The following is a 15,572-nucleotide window of genomic DNA, read 5'->3' on the forward strand; positions in this document are numbered from 1 at the left end:
GTAGACAAATTACTTTCAAGTGGACTCATGTCAGTTTATAGACTGTGTACCACAGTAGATAGTTCGATTGAAGAGGAATGGGAATCTCTAAAATGGACATTCACAGAAGTCGGACAGAAAAACACAGGTACAAGGGAGGTAACAGCAAAGAAACCTCAGGTAAAAAGAGGATATTTTCAGATTATCAATGAAAGAAGAAATTACAAAAATGTTCACAGTAATTCAGTCACTTGAGAATGGGACATGCAGGATGCCAAGGCAAAATGGCTGCATAAAAAAATGTAAAGAAATAAAAGAAGAAATGGTCATCGGAAGGACTGATTTGGCACATAGAAAACTGAAAACAGCCATCTCTAAAATTAAAAGCAAGGGCACCAACAATAAAGTGCAATGAGAATTCCATTGTTAAGTGCGGAAGTGAGAGGGAAAGGAGTAGGACTTGTCTGATGACGTGACTGAGGATGAAATGAGAGTCAACATGGAACACACGGAGGATCCAATCTAATAAGGCAGAAGCGATAGATAATAATTTTGGAAATCACTGGAGGAAGTGGCAACCAAATGTCTACTGAAGTCATTGCGATGAATCTGTAAGTATGGAAACGTACCACCAGACTTTAGGAAAAATACCAACCACACAACCCCAAATCTTGCAAGAGCAGCTATCACACAATCAGCTTAACTATCATGCACCGAAGTAAAATAACATACAAAAAAATTGAAAAGAAAATCATTAGTCTGTTCAATGACAGTCAGTTTGGTTTTCAGAAAGATAAGGGCACCAAAGAGGCATTCTAACACTGTGATTAATAATGAAAGTAAGACTTTAAAAAAATCAAGACACATTCATAGGATTTATGGATCTGGAAAATACACAATATGTTTGAGAACCAAGAGGGAACTATAAGAATGTAACAAGAATGAAGGAATCAGATTAAAAAGGGTGCAAGACAGGGAAGTAGTCTTTAACCACTAGTGTTCCAGCTATACATTGAAGAAGCAGTGATGGAAATAAAAGAAACATCCAAATGTGGGCCTAAAATTCAGGATGAGAAGATATCTATGATAAGATTTGCTGATGACATGGTTTTATCAGTAAAGTTACAAAGAATTACATGACATATTGAATGGCAAGAACAGTTTACTGAATTCACATTATTATTTGTGAGTACACTGAAGAAAGATAGAGAGTTGTGAGGAGCAGCAGAAATGAGGTTAGTGATGAACTTAACATCAAAACTGAGGACCAACAAGTAGACGAAGTTAAGGAATTCTGCTACCTTAGAAGTATAACAAAACTTGCTGAACGAAGCAAGGACATAAAAAGCATGTTAGTGCAGGTAAATTTTTTGGCCCACATTTGGACCTTTCTTTTATTTCCATCACAGGTTGAGGGAATTCTGCCAGCATCAAATATCAGCCTTAAACTGAGGAAGAAATATCTGAGAATGCATGTGCGTGGCACAGCTTTGCATCGCAGTTAACCATGGACTGTGGGAAAACCGGAAAGAAAGAGAACTGAAATGTTTGACTTGCAGTGATCTAGAAGGATGCTGAAAATAGGTAAACTGATAAAAAAAAAAAGACTGCCACATCCCCCCAATGCTTCAATTTAGGCACCCACTGCCCGAGAAAATGCAAGAGATTGTGCTATTTGCAAAGATTCTGTAAAGACGAGGGTTTCACAGAGGGAAGCCTTCTGGTGCACTTCTTTGTCCAGAGCTAAACAGATTATTGCATCACACACCATGGAGTCTGCATAAGAGTCATTACGGGCATCAGTAACGAACTGACACTTATACATAGGCTGGGAAGTTGGGCTGCCCAAGCCCTATATGACTGGTTTGGTTTCATGCGGCATCGGTAGAATTCAACTCGTGCTGCTATGACCAGCATTCATTTATGATGGTAGTTGGACAATAAACTGCACATCTGATCAAAGGTGAGAACTACCGGTTCTTGTAATGGGCAAGATGACATAGTAATTGATACACTTTAGGTGGAATAAACGAGAGGAATAGGGCTATGCACAAATTCAGGTCTGTGACACAAAGCTGAAAAATGCTGTCTTGAGTCTTTTTTCATAAGCTTCCTAATTCTCAGCTGAATCATCATATAGAGGAAAAGTGGGTGGATAGACTGGTGGAATGGTACCCTGTCTGTCAATGGAAGCTGACAAAGTGGCCACTTGCAAAGTGAGCTGTTCATTCAGAGATGGTAGCATGGTGTCCATTATGACTAAACCTGATGTAACCACACTGAAAGACTGCACATGTGGAAAACCTTCCAAACTCGTCGGCAATAAATGAAACTGATCCAAGTAACACAAATATGGCTATATTCACAAATCGCTGAATAACAATGTAAACCACAAACTAAAAGAACATAGTGAGTACAAGTAAGTGCTGCTCCACACATCTATATGTGCGAGCCACCAGAAGACAGTGTGGGAAAGACCACGCCGTGTGCATGCTTCCTACAGGCAGCTTCTAATGGTCAGCCCACACTGATACAGTTGGTGGTTGATTTAAGTACACTCATGCGGCGACACTGCACTCTGAGCACTCACATCCACACACACTAGTAGCACGATACACAAGGAAATTCTCTGCAGGACTGGTGAAAAAAGAAAAATTTGGAAAACACAGACAAGAAAAAGGGACAGGATGATAGGCTGTGCGTTAAGACTTGGGCAACAACTTCCATGGTAGGGCAGAGTATGCACTTTGAGGATTGTGAACCTAGGAACACATGGTGTTTGGGTGTTTCAATCTAGTGACCAATTTTACAATCTCAAGAACCAATGCACACAGAGATGGTCATATGTGGTTTTACAGCATTTTCTATTGTTTTTATTGTTGTGGGACATGAAATTGTGTTTTGCACAGCAATTGCAAATATTTTGCGTTCTACATTTTTAAGTGCTATATAATACATTACAGCTATAAGTAAGGTAATTGTTAATTCTTCAGCTACAGTATTTTATGGTGGGTAAAATTCTGTATATTTTTAAAACTAGTTAAACAAGCTGAGGACATTAAGCCACACTCTGTTGGTTTGGTACAATCTTTCATCTTGAAACAGGAGGTGGTTTTCTAATATGGAAAATGTGATATCTGTAAATGAACTGATGTCCTTTAATGTCTTAACAATATTATCAGTATTGAAAATTGAAATTTATGTTAGTTTACAAGAGTTCCTATTTCAAAACATATGTAATTTATAACTGGTTTTTGAGAAACTTCTACTTAATTCAATTTCACATATAGATTATTGGTATGCAGCAGAGTACCTAATAAGGTAAAAGATAGACTGTTAAACTCTCTTTCAAGGTACATGACCATCTTGTAATGTGGAACATTTTTTCACATTTGGAAAAACTATACTTTTATAGAATATTTTTTGTAATTTCAGAAAAAAGACTAGAGCACTCAAAATGAGAATGTTATCTTTTAAATATGGAATAAGGAAATAGATTACACTTCTGTTACTGAGCTGACTAGAAGCAAAAGTGTGAAAAGTGTTGCAAGGCGTAATGCTGAACCCTACTAGAGGCAAAATTTGATGCAACTGTTGTCCCATTTTATAAGAAGGTAGATTAAAACATTCATAACTAAAGATCAACATCCCTTATTCCCATAATATCTAAAGTCATTGAACACAGCATGAAAGAGCAACTATGCAGCTACTTTGGGAACAATGAACTTATCCTTTCTTTGCTGTGTGGCTTTCAGTCCAGTCTATCCACCACTGAAGCTGTGAAATATCTAGTTGAAAGATATCCTCAGATGTTTTGAAACCAATTTTTTGCCTGTGCAACACACCTTCATCTAAGCAAAGCATTTGGCTCTGTAATCATATAGTATCCTAATATCTAAATTGGAACAAAGTAGTGATGACAACAATGAACTACCATTACTCAAACAATACCTGTTGGACAGGTAACCAGCCGTTACAGTAAATAATCATAAATCAAATATCCTGTCAATTACTCCCATTTTGTCTACTCTTTTCTCAATATATATGAATGATCTGCATATGTCTACACCCTACAAGTGGGTAATGTATGCTGATGATACAACTCTTGTAACGACTGAACCCAATGCAGAAAAGGTGAAAAGTGAAAAAATGACAATGGTTGATAAGCCTGCGCAGTAGCTACACAAAGACAAACTAATACAAATAAAAGCAAAACTTTAACTATACATTTTTTCTCCAAAAACTGCATGAAAAAGTAAATGACTGTGACTCCATAAGATTACCAGAGAAACAGATATACAAGGTGTTACAAAAAGGTACGACCAAACTTTCAGGAAACAATCCTCACACACAAATAAAGAAAAGATGTTATGTGGACATGTGTCATGTTAGAGCTCGTTTTCGTTTCGTCCACCTGCGCTCAATGGAGCACGTTATCATGATTTCATATGCGATACTCTACCTGTGCTGCTAGAACATATGCCCTTACAAGTACGACACAACATGTGGTTCATGCACGATGGAGCTCCTGCACATTTCAGTCGAGGTGTTCGTATGCTTCTCAACAACAGATTCAGTGACCAATGGACTGGTAGAGGCGGACCAATTCCATGGCCTCCACGGTCTCCTGACCTCAACCCTCTTGACTTTCATTTATGGGGGCATTTGAAAGCTCTTGTCTACGCAACCCCGGTACCAAATGTAGAGACTCTTCGTGCTCGTATTGTGGACGGCTGTGATACAATACGCCATTCTCCAGGGCTGCATCAGCGCATCAGGGATCCCATGTGACGGAGGGTGGATGTATGTATCCTCGCTAACGGAGGACATTTTGAACATTTCCTGTAACGAAGTATTTGAAGTCACACTGGTACGTTCTGTTGCTGTGTGTCTCTATTACATGATTAATGTGATCTGAAGAGAAGTAATAAAATGAGCTCTAACATGGAAAGTAAGTGTTTCCGGACACATGTCCGCATAACATATTTTCTTTCTTTGTGTGTGAGGAATGTTTCCTGAAAGTTTGGCCGTACCTTTTTGTAACACCCTGTATATTTTACGTGACATAATTACAAATTAACAATTTTTGAATTCTTTCACTTTACTTGAACTGTGAAACCTTGCTGCATGCCTGTTTTCATGATTCAAAGAGTTGGAGAGGACAATGATAAGATAATGGTCTTTGCTGCTGATCTAAGGATCTGAGAAAAAAACAAAATGAAGTGCTACAGCAAACATAAGCATGGATAAAACTGACTGGATTAATATGGTTACAAAATTTTATGTGAGCAAGAGTGAGTGCAGGAGGAGGAGGAGGAGGAGGAGGAGGAGGAGGAGGAGGAGGAATACTCCAGGACCCACACTGATGGGGAAACAGAAGTAAAAAGTTAACAGATTCAGGTATTGTGAAACAAGTGGTAGAAATGATGATGAAAATGGTGTGGTAAGCAATAACATCTTCGAGGAGTATCAGTAGCTTGGTGTGGAATAAAACGTTCCACATAAGATCAAGGGAATAATATAGTTATCCTATAATGTATGAAATTTTACAGAAGCAGAGTAGGACTACCATCAATGGATAGCACAATTAAGAGATCAGGAAAATGGTGAAGTCCTTACAGTAATGGATAGAATCAGCAAGGCTCAGATGGTACAGACATGTATATGTTTCAGGTTATCTTTTGTTGATAGTTTCTCTGACACTACGGTTCACAGTTACTGTTTTCTGGAATTAGCCACTCAAGTAACACCTATTACAAATTATCAGTTGCTTTTTGCAGTATTGGTAAGTATTGAGAATGCAGATAAAGCTGAATTAATATTTATTGTGCTTTCGTAAGGCATGCCTGCTAATAGTACTTTTTATTCTTCCAGTTTTCTGGTAATGTGGAATTCAATTAACATTCTCAAGTTAGCAATTATGAAATATGAAGAATGTGGTTCCCAGCCGAAATCACCTACTTCTCCCAAGGACGTACATGTGTGTCATTTGTTAATTTATTTCCTTGACATTCAATCGAATATCAATATTTTGTTTGAAATTGTGGATATGTTAGAAGAAATAGGAAAAAACTGTGACGATTCCATGAATCATGGTTCGGATGACATTAGTTGTGCCAGTAACAGTTCTGAAGAAGAATACCATCCAAGCCTTAAAAAAAACCATGTTCTGCAATAGTTTTCAACAACAAAGAAAATGTGTGAAATATTGGTTAAACGAAAGAGGGAAAAAATGCTTGAAGTTATTCAGAGTGCAAAGGCGTTTTTGCTTCATAAAATCGGAGCATGAACTGTACAAATGTAAGAACGAATTACATGCAGTAAGAAATATGCGCCAAACAGAAATCCGAAACCATATGAATGAAAAGCCATTTGAAAGATTTAGTATTAAATGAACTTTGGGTGAAGCCTGACCAACAGGCAGTACATACATTGATGAAAAATGATAGTGCATTGCAAATCGCTAGTTTCTAGTTGAAATCTAGATCTGCCAATAAAATTTCAAAAGGACGACTGATAGCTGAAATCTATTCTTTACAAGTCAATATAACAGTCGCTGCGTGCAACAGCCTTCTGAATGGAAGATAACCTGATGAAGATTTAGAACTGTTCGTGAGAGGCTATGCACCGTTCCCGAGACTAGGCCCTCCGAATTGCATCTGACATGAACATTGCTAAGTTTCAGGCTTTGTCGACCTGGCTACCTAGGTTCAAGAAATCTACAGAATAGAAAGTAGCAAAATTATCAAGTTTACGTCACATAAACATGTAGAGCAGCTGCCAGTGATAGACAATGGTACAGAGCAATTCATAGCTGACGTAAAGACGAGACTTGCTTTTATCCCCACAGCTGATCTGTCAGGTTTTGTGAAAGAATTGCAGGCACAATGCACTTCACCATTTCGGGGTGAATAAAAGACGGAGTCGGCCGCCCAATGAATGAATGCACTGACACATTCATGTACGATAATGCCGGCGATAAGTACGAGTGGTTTACTGTTTCTGCAGCTACATATCTGTCTTCAAGAACTGCAAGGCAAATGTGGATCAAAAATAAAAGAATGGACTGTTTAGTTGCAAAAATCTTGTAATCGACATATCAAAATCTGGAAAAGTGGGGAAGAATATTTTTCAACATTTCGTTCAAAACGTATTCCCACCAGCTGCAGAAACTAATTCATTGCTTTTGTTGGATTCATGGTCTGGACATAGCACCACCTCTGTTACTGTGGAGGATGACAAAAAATCTGTAGATATAATGTGGATTCTGCCTGGAACTACTAATGTGACTCATAAAAACATTTTTTGGGGAAATTATCAGACAACATGATTTCCAATACCCCTCTCATTTCATATTTGTCACTGGATCAGTATTCTAAGCTCTAGCCATTTGTGCATTACCAGTTTTCTCCACCACGATTTACAAATTTGATCACATATGCCTGGTATGCAGCACAATATGTGGAACAACAGCCAGGACTGTTTCAGACTCCATTCCAGTTCTGTCTAAATAAAACTAATGCTTCCTGCAAAGTGCCTGACTGCATCAATTTTTTCTTTGTCCAGTGTGCCCGGAGCGAGAAAAATGTTTGTTTTTGTCATTCAATACACTTTGCATTTTTGTGACAACTATAGAGAACAAACAGAGAACTGTTTCACTGATAGTCAAACGTAAAACATTCAAACATTTTTATAAGGAATGGCTGACAGGAACTGTTATAAAATGTAGTACCTTAAGACACATTTCATTTCAACAAATTAAAAATCCTCACTGATGGACGTCTTCTCTGACATCAAACATTGCCGTGATTTTATTTTCTCTGCTAGCCACTTTTATCAGTAATATATGTGCAAGAACTGAACTGTCAATATGAAGTTATTCAAAAAAACGTTTGTATAGTTACGCCAAAGCCCGGAGCAAACAAGCTAACAAGCATGAGCAAAAGAAAATTCTGCATCATCACAGGAAAGCTTCTGTGAAGTTTGGAAGGTAGGAGATGAGGTACTGGCGGAAGTAAAGCTGTGAGGATGGGGCGTGAGTCGTGCTTGGGTAGCTCGGATGGTAGAGCACCGGCCCGCAAAAGGCAAAGGTCCCGAATTCGAGTCTCACTCCGGCACACAGTTTTAATCTGCCAGGAAGTTTCAAAAGAGAATTCTGACAGGTGCACCCAGTATGCCTCTTGCAGGTCTGGACTGGACACCACTGCAGCTACTTATGTGTCCCTAACCCTCCCCATTTACCTAATCAGAAAATGGAGACCTGTAGTTTAATGTGGAATCCAAACCATACGTCTTTCGTGGCCACTCCAACATCTGTGAGAAGCAAATGCTCAGTTAAAAATCACAGTGAAAAAGTTGTGGTCTGAACGGGATTTGATCCTGCACTGTCTGGATCACAAAGCATGTGCTTTGCCACTACACCATTTTTGTTGTAGAAAAGAAGATTATGACCATTAGACCTTACACATAGTGGAAATGCTAGCTGTGTTGCCTCTTGAGATGATGCTTGACACTGGTAATTAGTGTCCTGTTTATAAATTTCCCCTCAATGATAATGAGAAGCCAGGGAGAAATGGCAGCTGACACACAAGGAGAATTTTGGACCACTGCTGAGGAGAGATGGAGATGCAATTTCATGTAAAGTGCACGATCTCCACGCATGTCACACTTCCATACAAATTGAGACACTTAAATTCTTCCTTCCTTGCACCATTTTGCATATTCCGTCAAGAACAGTGTACTTGCCATGCAAAATAATCCTCACTGAATAGCAAAGTTTGGCATTGTGACTCTAACAAGATAGAGTTGTATCCTGTATGCTGAATATTAGCTCCAAAAACTAAAAACTAATAACACAGCATTCATGTTCGCTACCTCACGTTCTCTCCTGTTCCCTCCAGTATAAACGATTATACCCATATACAAGTGAATGATAATAAATTTTCTTCAAATACTCATTTTTATGTGTTTGCTTCCATTTGCTCTATTGTAAACCAGGATTTAGGTGCCTGAAATTGGCGTCTGTGAACTCCAGATAATTCTGCTATGCAGTGTTGCATGAGTGATTCACTGAGTCATGAGCTAGGTGGGCAGGGCTGTACAAACAGCTGTTCTAAGCTGTCCTTTGCATGGCAAAAATGTGTAACTTCAACATTTTTAACAAAATACTTGCAGTGTGTCTTAGCAGCTAAAATTCTGGCAGTGCATTTCTTTAGTTGTCTTCTTCCTGTGTAAAAAATTTCCAGGTAGGTTTAGACATGTCTTATTGGACCATTCCCTTGTGAGAAGAAGGCCAGGGGACAGCTGGCTGAGAGAAGTTGAAGAGAAATTGGGAAACGAGGTCAGGACTTTAACAGGATGGTTACTGAATAGTGGTGAAAGACGGAGGAAGACCCAGGTCAGGGGCTGGAAGCTCTTCCTGATGCTGCAGATGATGATGTACATTGCAGAATACAACACATTTAGAAGAAGAAATTAAATGTATAAGTGTGTGGTTGTAAAAGAAAATGGAAATTCTTTAATAGAGTATTTCAAGTTTTGTGAAAGGAAATTTTTTAAAATTGTATAAGTGTTTTACAATAAAATTACTTTCTTTCACATCATCATCATCATCATCGAGAATAATAAACAAAAAGCCCTCAAATTATATAAATAAGAACTTTTTACAATTTCAATCCATTCCCTGAATAAGGCGTGCATGCTAAAGTGAGCTGCAAATACATGTGTCCTTTGCATATCACTTCTCTTACTTTCCGTTTATCCTCATACTACATCACAAGAATTTCATATAGGTAGTGTTTTCAGTGAGATAAATTTTTGATACTATGGACAACAAACCTTTGAAAAATTCCAGACAACTATGAATAAAACTGACTGAACTGCTGCAAACAGCGTACTGCCAAAAAAAGGTTGCTACTACCAGACATGCTCTTGTTCAACCAACTAAAGTACAGTTTTCTATTGACAGATAAAATATAGTTCTCAGAAATATGCGCACACACTGTTCTCACAAAATTCAGTGTCATTCTCAGCCACTCCTAATTTTCATTCCTCTCCACTTTGTTTGTATAGTTTCATCTCATCCTTCTGCACTGCCTACTTCCATAGTGTAAAATATACCTTCTATGCACCTTACAATTATTCTCATAGTTTTCTTTACTCAGCTTTAAACCTGAACCGCTGGTTTCCTAGTTTACATCTCCCCACACTCCTCACCCATCCTGTTGTCACTGCTACCTTCTAATTATTGTTGTTACTATCCCTCTTTCATGTGTGTGTTCCATGTCATTAGCTAGACCGTTTGAGTGTTTTACTACCTAATTGCAATCAAATCTTAAAATAGTGGTGCTCATTGTTACATGATGAGGACTTGCTTACTTCTGAACATCCATAGAAACATTTGCCTGTACAAGAGGTAAGTTGACTGCCTGGATCACTGTGATGTCTGGAGGTCCACTGTCAACAATAGCAGCATCCCTCACGACAACACTTCTTGAGTCTGTCAGATCATATGCAGGAGTACTGTGACTCTTATCCAGGATCCCCCGTGTTCCTGACTTACGGCCTTCTATACCAAGGCATGTTGCTGGACGAGATGATCCAGATGACAACCCATGGCCAACACTTGCTGATTTGTCTCGCAGAACGCGTCCTTCTTGTGGAAGACCACGAAGCAGCTGCAAACAAATTTAATAACTGACTGGTTAAAAATGAAAATAAGGACAAAAGAAAAATCAGAACTACATAAAGGCTAACAATTACCGTATATACTTGAATAATCCGCGCATGTTTTTCCCAAATTTTAGGACGAAAAACTGGGGTGCACAGATTATTCTAAACATTTTTGGTACTGCTCCGCCTCCAATAATACATCCCATTATACTATTGCATTGTTGTGGCCTCAGTCTGTGATGCATCAGTAGCATGTTAGGAGTGAAGTATTAATGTCTTCAAACTTGTTAATTATGGCTACAAGTTCTCGTTATCACTCGTACACTGCTAAAGAAAAAGTGAAAATTATTGAAGAAGCCAAGAATATTGGAAACCATGCAGCAGGAAGAAAGTACAACGTGAGTGAGAGTTGTATTAGTGACTGGCGAAAAAATAAAACGCAGCTTCAAGAAACTAATAGTAATTGCCAGGCATTTCGCAGCCGAAAAGCGAAGCAACTGGACCTCAAGAAAAGGCTCTGCGATTATGTAGATGAGAAGAAACAATACGGATGCGTGGTGACGAGTGAAATGTGCCAACTTATAAAGCACTGTCTTTAGCCAAAGAACTAGGCATTACCAATTTCAAAGCTAGCCGGGGCTGGCTATCAAGATTTTTCAACCGAAACGGTTTAGGATTCCAGAGGAAAACTACTATCGCTCAGCAGCTTCCAGGCGGTTACGAGGAAAAAATAGTGAATTTTCATCGTTATGTGATAAATCTGCGCCATAAACAGTCCTATATATTATCGCAAATTGGTAATGCGTATCAAACGCCAGTCTATTTTGAAATGCCGCTCGACAACACAGTGAACAGGAAAGGAGAATCCAGCGTCATGATACGAACTGGCGGCAGTAAGAAACAAAGATGTACAGTGATGTGTGTAACTGGTGATAGATGAAAGCTACCACCTTATGTGATATTTATAAGGAAAACTATTCCGAAAATATCAGTAAAAGGCATACCGGTATTAGTGAGAGCGAATCCGAAAGGGTGGATGGACAATGAACTTATAATTAACTGGGTGACACAAGTTTGATAACGTCGTCCTGGTGCGCTACTGAATTTATGCAACATGTGGGTCCTGGACAGCTTCCGCAGACATATAACTAAGGAAGTGCGAGACAAATTACAAAAAGCGAAAACTGACTTGGTCATTATCCCTGGAGGCCTAACATCCATCCTACAACCACTAGATGTGTGTATAAATCGGCCATTCAAAGCTACACTTAAACAGTGATATACGCAATGGATGGTTGATGATACCGTAAGTTCACACCTAGTGGAAAAATCAAATAGCCGGATTTGTCCCAGATTTGTGAATGGGTGAAAAGTGCATGGGACTCCATTCCACAACCACAGTGGAAAAATCCTTCAAAAAATGTGGAATCACAAATTCACTGGATGGAACAGAGGACGACGCTCTATGGGAAGATGACAATGATTCTCCTGCTAGTGATGATGATGAAAGTGATGAATAGAGAGGTAAGAGAGAAAAACGTACCGGTATTGACTAAAATATTTTATTGCACATACTGTATTAACAAACTCTTAAGCAAGATAATTCACATGTCTTTTTTAGCTATTGTAGGTACGCGTTGAGTCCCGGCTGGCGGTGATAATGTTCCCTGCCCGCCCGCCCGTCTAATGGGCCAGCCGGCCAGCTGCACGCTGATGGCCGCCCACCCGCCGGCTGGCCAGCTGCACGCCGCTGAATCGGTTGCGTTTTAACAATGTATCAACCTGTACAGCAGCACTGCTTCAAACCAGTAGTTATTATACATACTACATCATAATGTTGGAACAAAACTTTTTTTTTTGTAAATAAAACAAATTAAAGCAAAAAATAATTATTTTTTTTTCCTCTTCCTCAAAATTGGGGTGCACGGATTATTCAAGGGCATGGGTTACTCGAGTATGTATGGTATATATTCGAGTGCCAAATGGAAACAGTGCTCGGTACATATAAATGGTATATATTCGATTGCCAAATGGAAACAGTGCTCGGTACATATAAATAATAGCATAGCAAATCAACACGTTATCTGCTCACAGATTCTTTCTTCCACAGCAAGACTAAATGATAATAGTTAAATGAAAGATTATATATATAATAGAGGGAAACATTCCACGTGGGAAAAAATATATATAAAAACAAAGATGAGGTGACTTACCGAACGAAAGCGCTGGCAGGTCGATAGACACACAAACAAACACAAACATACACACAAAATTCTAGCTTTTGCAACCAACGGTTGCCTCATCAGGAAAGAGGGAAGGAGAGGGAAAGACGAAAGGATGTGGGTTTTAAGGGAGAGGGTAAGGAGTCATTCCAATCCCGGGAGCGGAAAGACTTACCTTAGGGGGAAAAAGGACGGGTATACACTCGCGCACACACACACATATCCATCCACACATATACAGACACAAGCAGACATATTTAAAGACCAGATATGTCTGCTTGTGTCTGTATATGTGTGGATGGATATGTGTGTGTGTGTGTGTGTGTGTGTGTGTGTGTGTGTGTGTGTACCCGTCCTTTTTTCCCTCTAAGGTAAGTCTTTCCGCTCCCGGGATTGGAACGACTCCTTACCCTCTCCCTTAAAACCCACATCGTTTCGTCTTTCCCTCTCCTTCCCTCTTTCCTGATGAGGCAACAGTTTGTTGCGAAAGCTTGAATTTTGTGTGTATGTATGTGTCTGTTCGTGTTTCTATCGACCTGCCAGCGCTTTCGTATGGTAAGTCACATCATCTTTGTTGGGGGTCGGGAATAAATGCTAATGAGATCACAAAGTTAAGAAAATCACATCAGGACATGATAGTATGGAAACTAATAAATAACAACTGAAAGTTTTATTTTGTTGTGGGGAAGAGGGCACATGCTTAATCAGAAATTGAGGAACAGCTAACCAAGGATGAATTGATTATTCAGCTTCTCCCAGCATACTTCATACTGTCACATACAAGATGGTGTAATTAGATGAATGACAAACACTAACTTCACTTTACGAAGATTTATTCAGCACTTGCACATACAAGAGCGCGGAGCGAACTGCCTCCGGCCAGAACACACACAGTATAGGCCTACATACAGCTACAAAACATTTCACTACAATGGTTCTTGACATTTGTGGATACTTCTAGAATGTACTTAAACCGAATATAGAAATTAATATTTTACTGTCCAGTTGAGTTTTGAACTCACTACCCTTCATGCAACAGTTAGTATCATAACCACTACACTACGATGCTACTCGGTTTCTTCTGCAACATTGTTCCCTCCTTACGAGAACAGCATCTCGGTGTTGCGTCGTCCTGGTCCGGGAACTAGTCATCAGTCCTGCATACTCCGACTCGCGATGACTGATTCTCACCCTGGCGACGATCATCTTACAACTTCTTTTGCCGCTACACTCTTCACCACATTTCCGCTTGTTGCCTGTCATTGAAGCTTTGAATTTACCCTGGATTGCAGGACCCTTATAGGGCTTCATTCGAAGGATGTGGATCATATCTCTGATCTTTCATCGTCTTGTGTCGGGGTCAAAATCTTCAACTTCATTAGTAACATCAGACAACTGTCTTACAACCTTATAAGGTCCAAAGTAGCTTCTCAGAGAGACCAACCTTCCAAACAGGAGTGAAGATCCAGACGAGGTCACCAGGCTGGTAGGCAACAGGGCGGTGGCTCTCGTCATACCTTCGGCGATCGTCTTCTTGAACCTACAGTGTGCGGAGTCGAGCTAACTGCTGAGCTTCCTCAGCTCTGGTTAACACCTGGCCATTGTAGTTGTCGTCCATGTCTTCAGGATGTAATGGAAACACAGTGTCCATCGTCGTAATCGCATCACGCCCATGCAGCAGGAAAAATGGCGTAAAATCCTGTGGTGTCTTGTTTGGCGGTATTGTAGGCAAACGTCATCCCAGTTGCTCTGCTCAACATTGATGAACATTAATGGCATGTAAGCCAAGGTCTTATTAAGGGGTTCAGAAAGCCCGTTAGTTTGCGGATGGTAGACAGCTGTCATGCGATGAATAATGTTGCACCGACGGTTTATCTCAGTCACAAGATTCAATTGAAAAACATTCCCTCGATCCGTAATATCGACCTTGGGGCACCATGTTTTAATACAATGTCTTTCATGATGAATTTGGCTACCTCGGATACTTTGGCTGTTTTCATGGCTTTTGTAAAGGCATAGCATGTCAGGTAATCAGTGCAAACAATAATCCATCTACTGCTACGAGCAGACATTGGAAATCGTCCAAGGAAGTCAATCCTAACACAGTGGAAAGGCATTTTGGCTGGTGGAAGTGGTATGAGTCAGCCAGGTGGTTTCTGAGGAACCACCTTTCTCCTCTGGCACTCTCGACAGTGGGACACATAGTGACGGACACTCCTAAAGAAACCAGGCCAGGAAATTCTCTTGCGGATCCTATCGTATGTCTTAGTAAATCCTAAATGTCCGGCCTCAGGTGTGTCATGAAATTTCTGTAGAACACCTAAGCGGATGTGTTTAGGAATCACTAGTAGCCACCTCTTTCCAAAAGGATCAAAGTTTTTCTCACAAAATAATCCATTAACTACCTTAAATTGTCCTTTCACATCCTCTGATTGATTTAAGGCAAGCATAATTTGAGATATCTTGGCATCCTTCTTCTGTTCGGCAGAGTGTTCCTGGAGTACAGCGAGGCAGTCACTATCTTCATCAAAGTCTTGATGGTCTTGCACAGGGTTTCTTGAGAGACAGTCGGCATCTTTGTGTTTTCTTCCACTTTTGTACACTACGGTAATGTCACACTCTTGAAGATGTAGTGCCCACCTGGCGAGTCGTACTGTTGGATCCTTAAGACCTGTCAACCGACAAAGTGAATGATGGTCT

General features: G+C 39.8%; 1 protein-coding gene across 3 annotated transcripts in view; it reads right to left on the minus strand.

The window, feature by feature from the left end:
- The window catches only part of LOC124712507 (connector enhancer of kinase suppressor of ras 2), a 119,333-nt gene that overhangs the window by 67,522 nt on the left and 36,239 nt on the right, over window positions 1-15,572 (minus strand). For all 3 annotated transcript variants that reach the window (XM_047242813.1, XM_047242814.1, XM_047242812.1), the window contains exon 8: window positions 10,357-10,655. In XM_047242813.1, the coding sequence (XP_047098769.1) occupies window positions 10,357-10,655 (299 nt within the window). The remainder of the gene's footprint in view (window positions 1-10,356; window positions 10,656-15,572) is intronic.

The sequence above is a fragment of the Schistocerca piceifrons genome, chromosome 8, assembly GCF_021461385.2.
Source record: "Schistocerca piceifrons isolate TAMUIC-IGC-003096 chromosome 8, iqSchPice1.1, whole genome shotgun sequence".
Taxonomy (NCBI): domain Eukaryota; kingdom Metazoa; phylum Arthropoda; class Insecta; order Orthoptera; family Acrididae; genus Schistocerca; species Schistocerca piceifrons.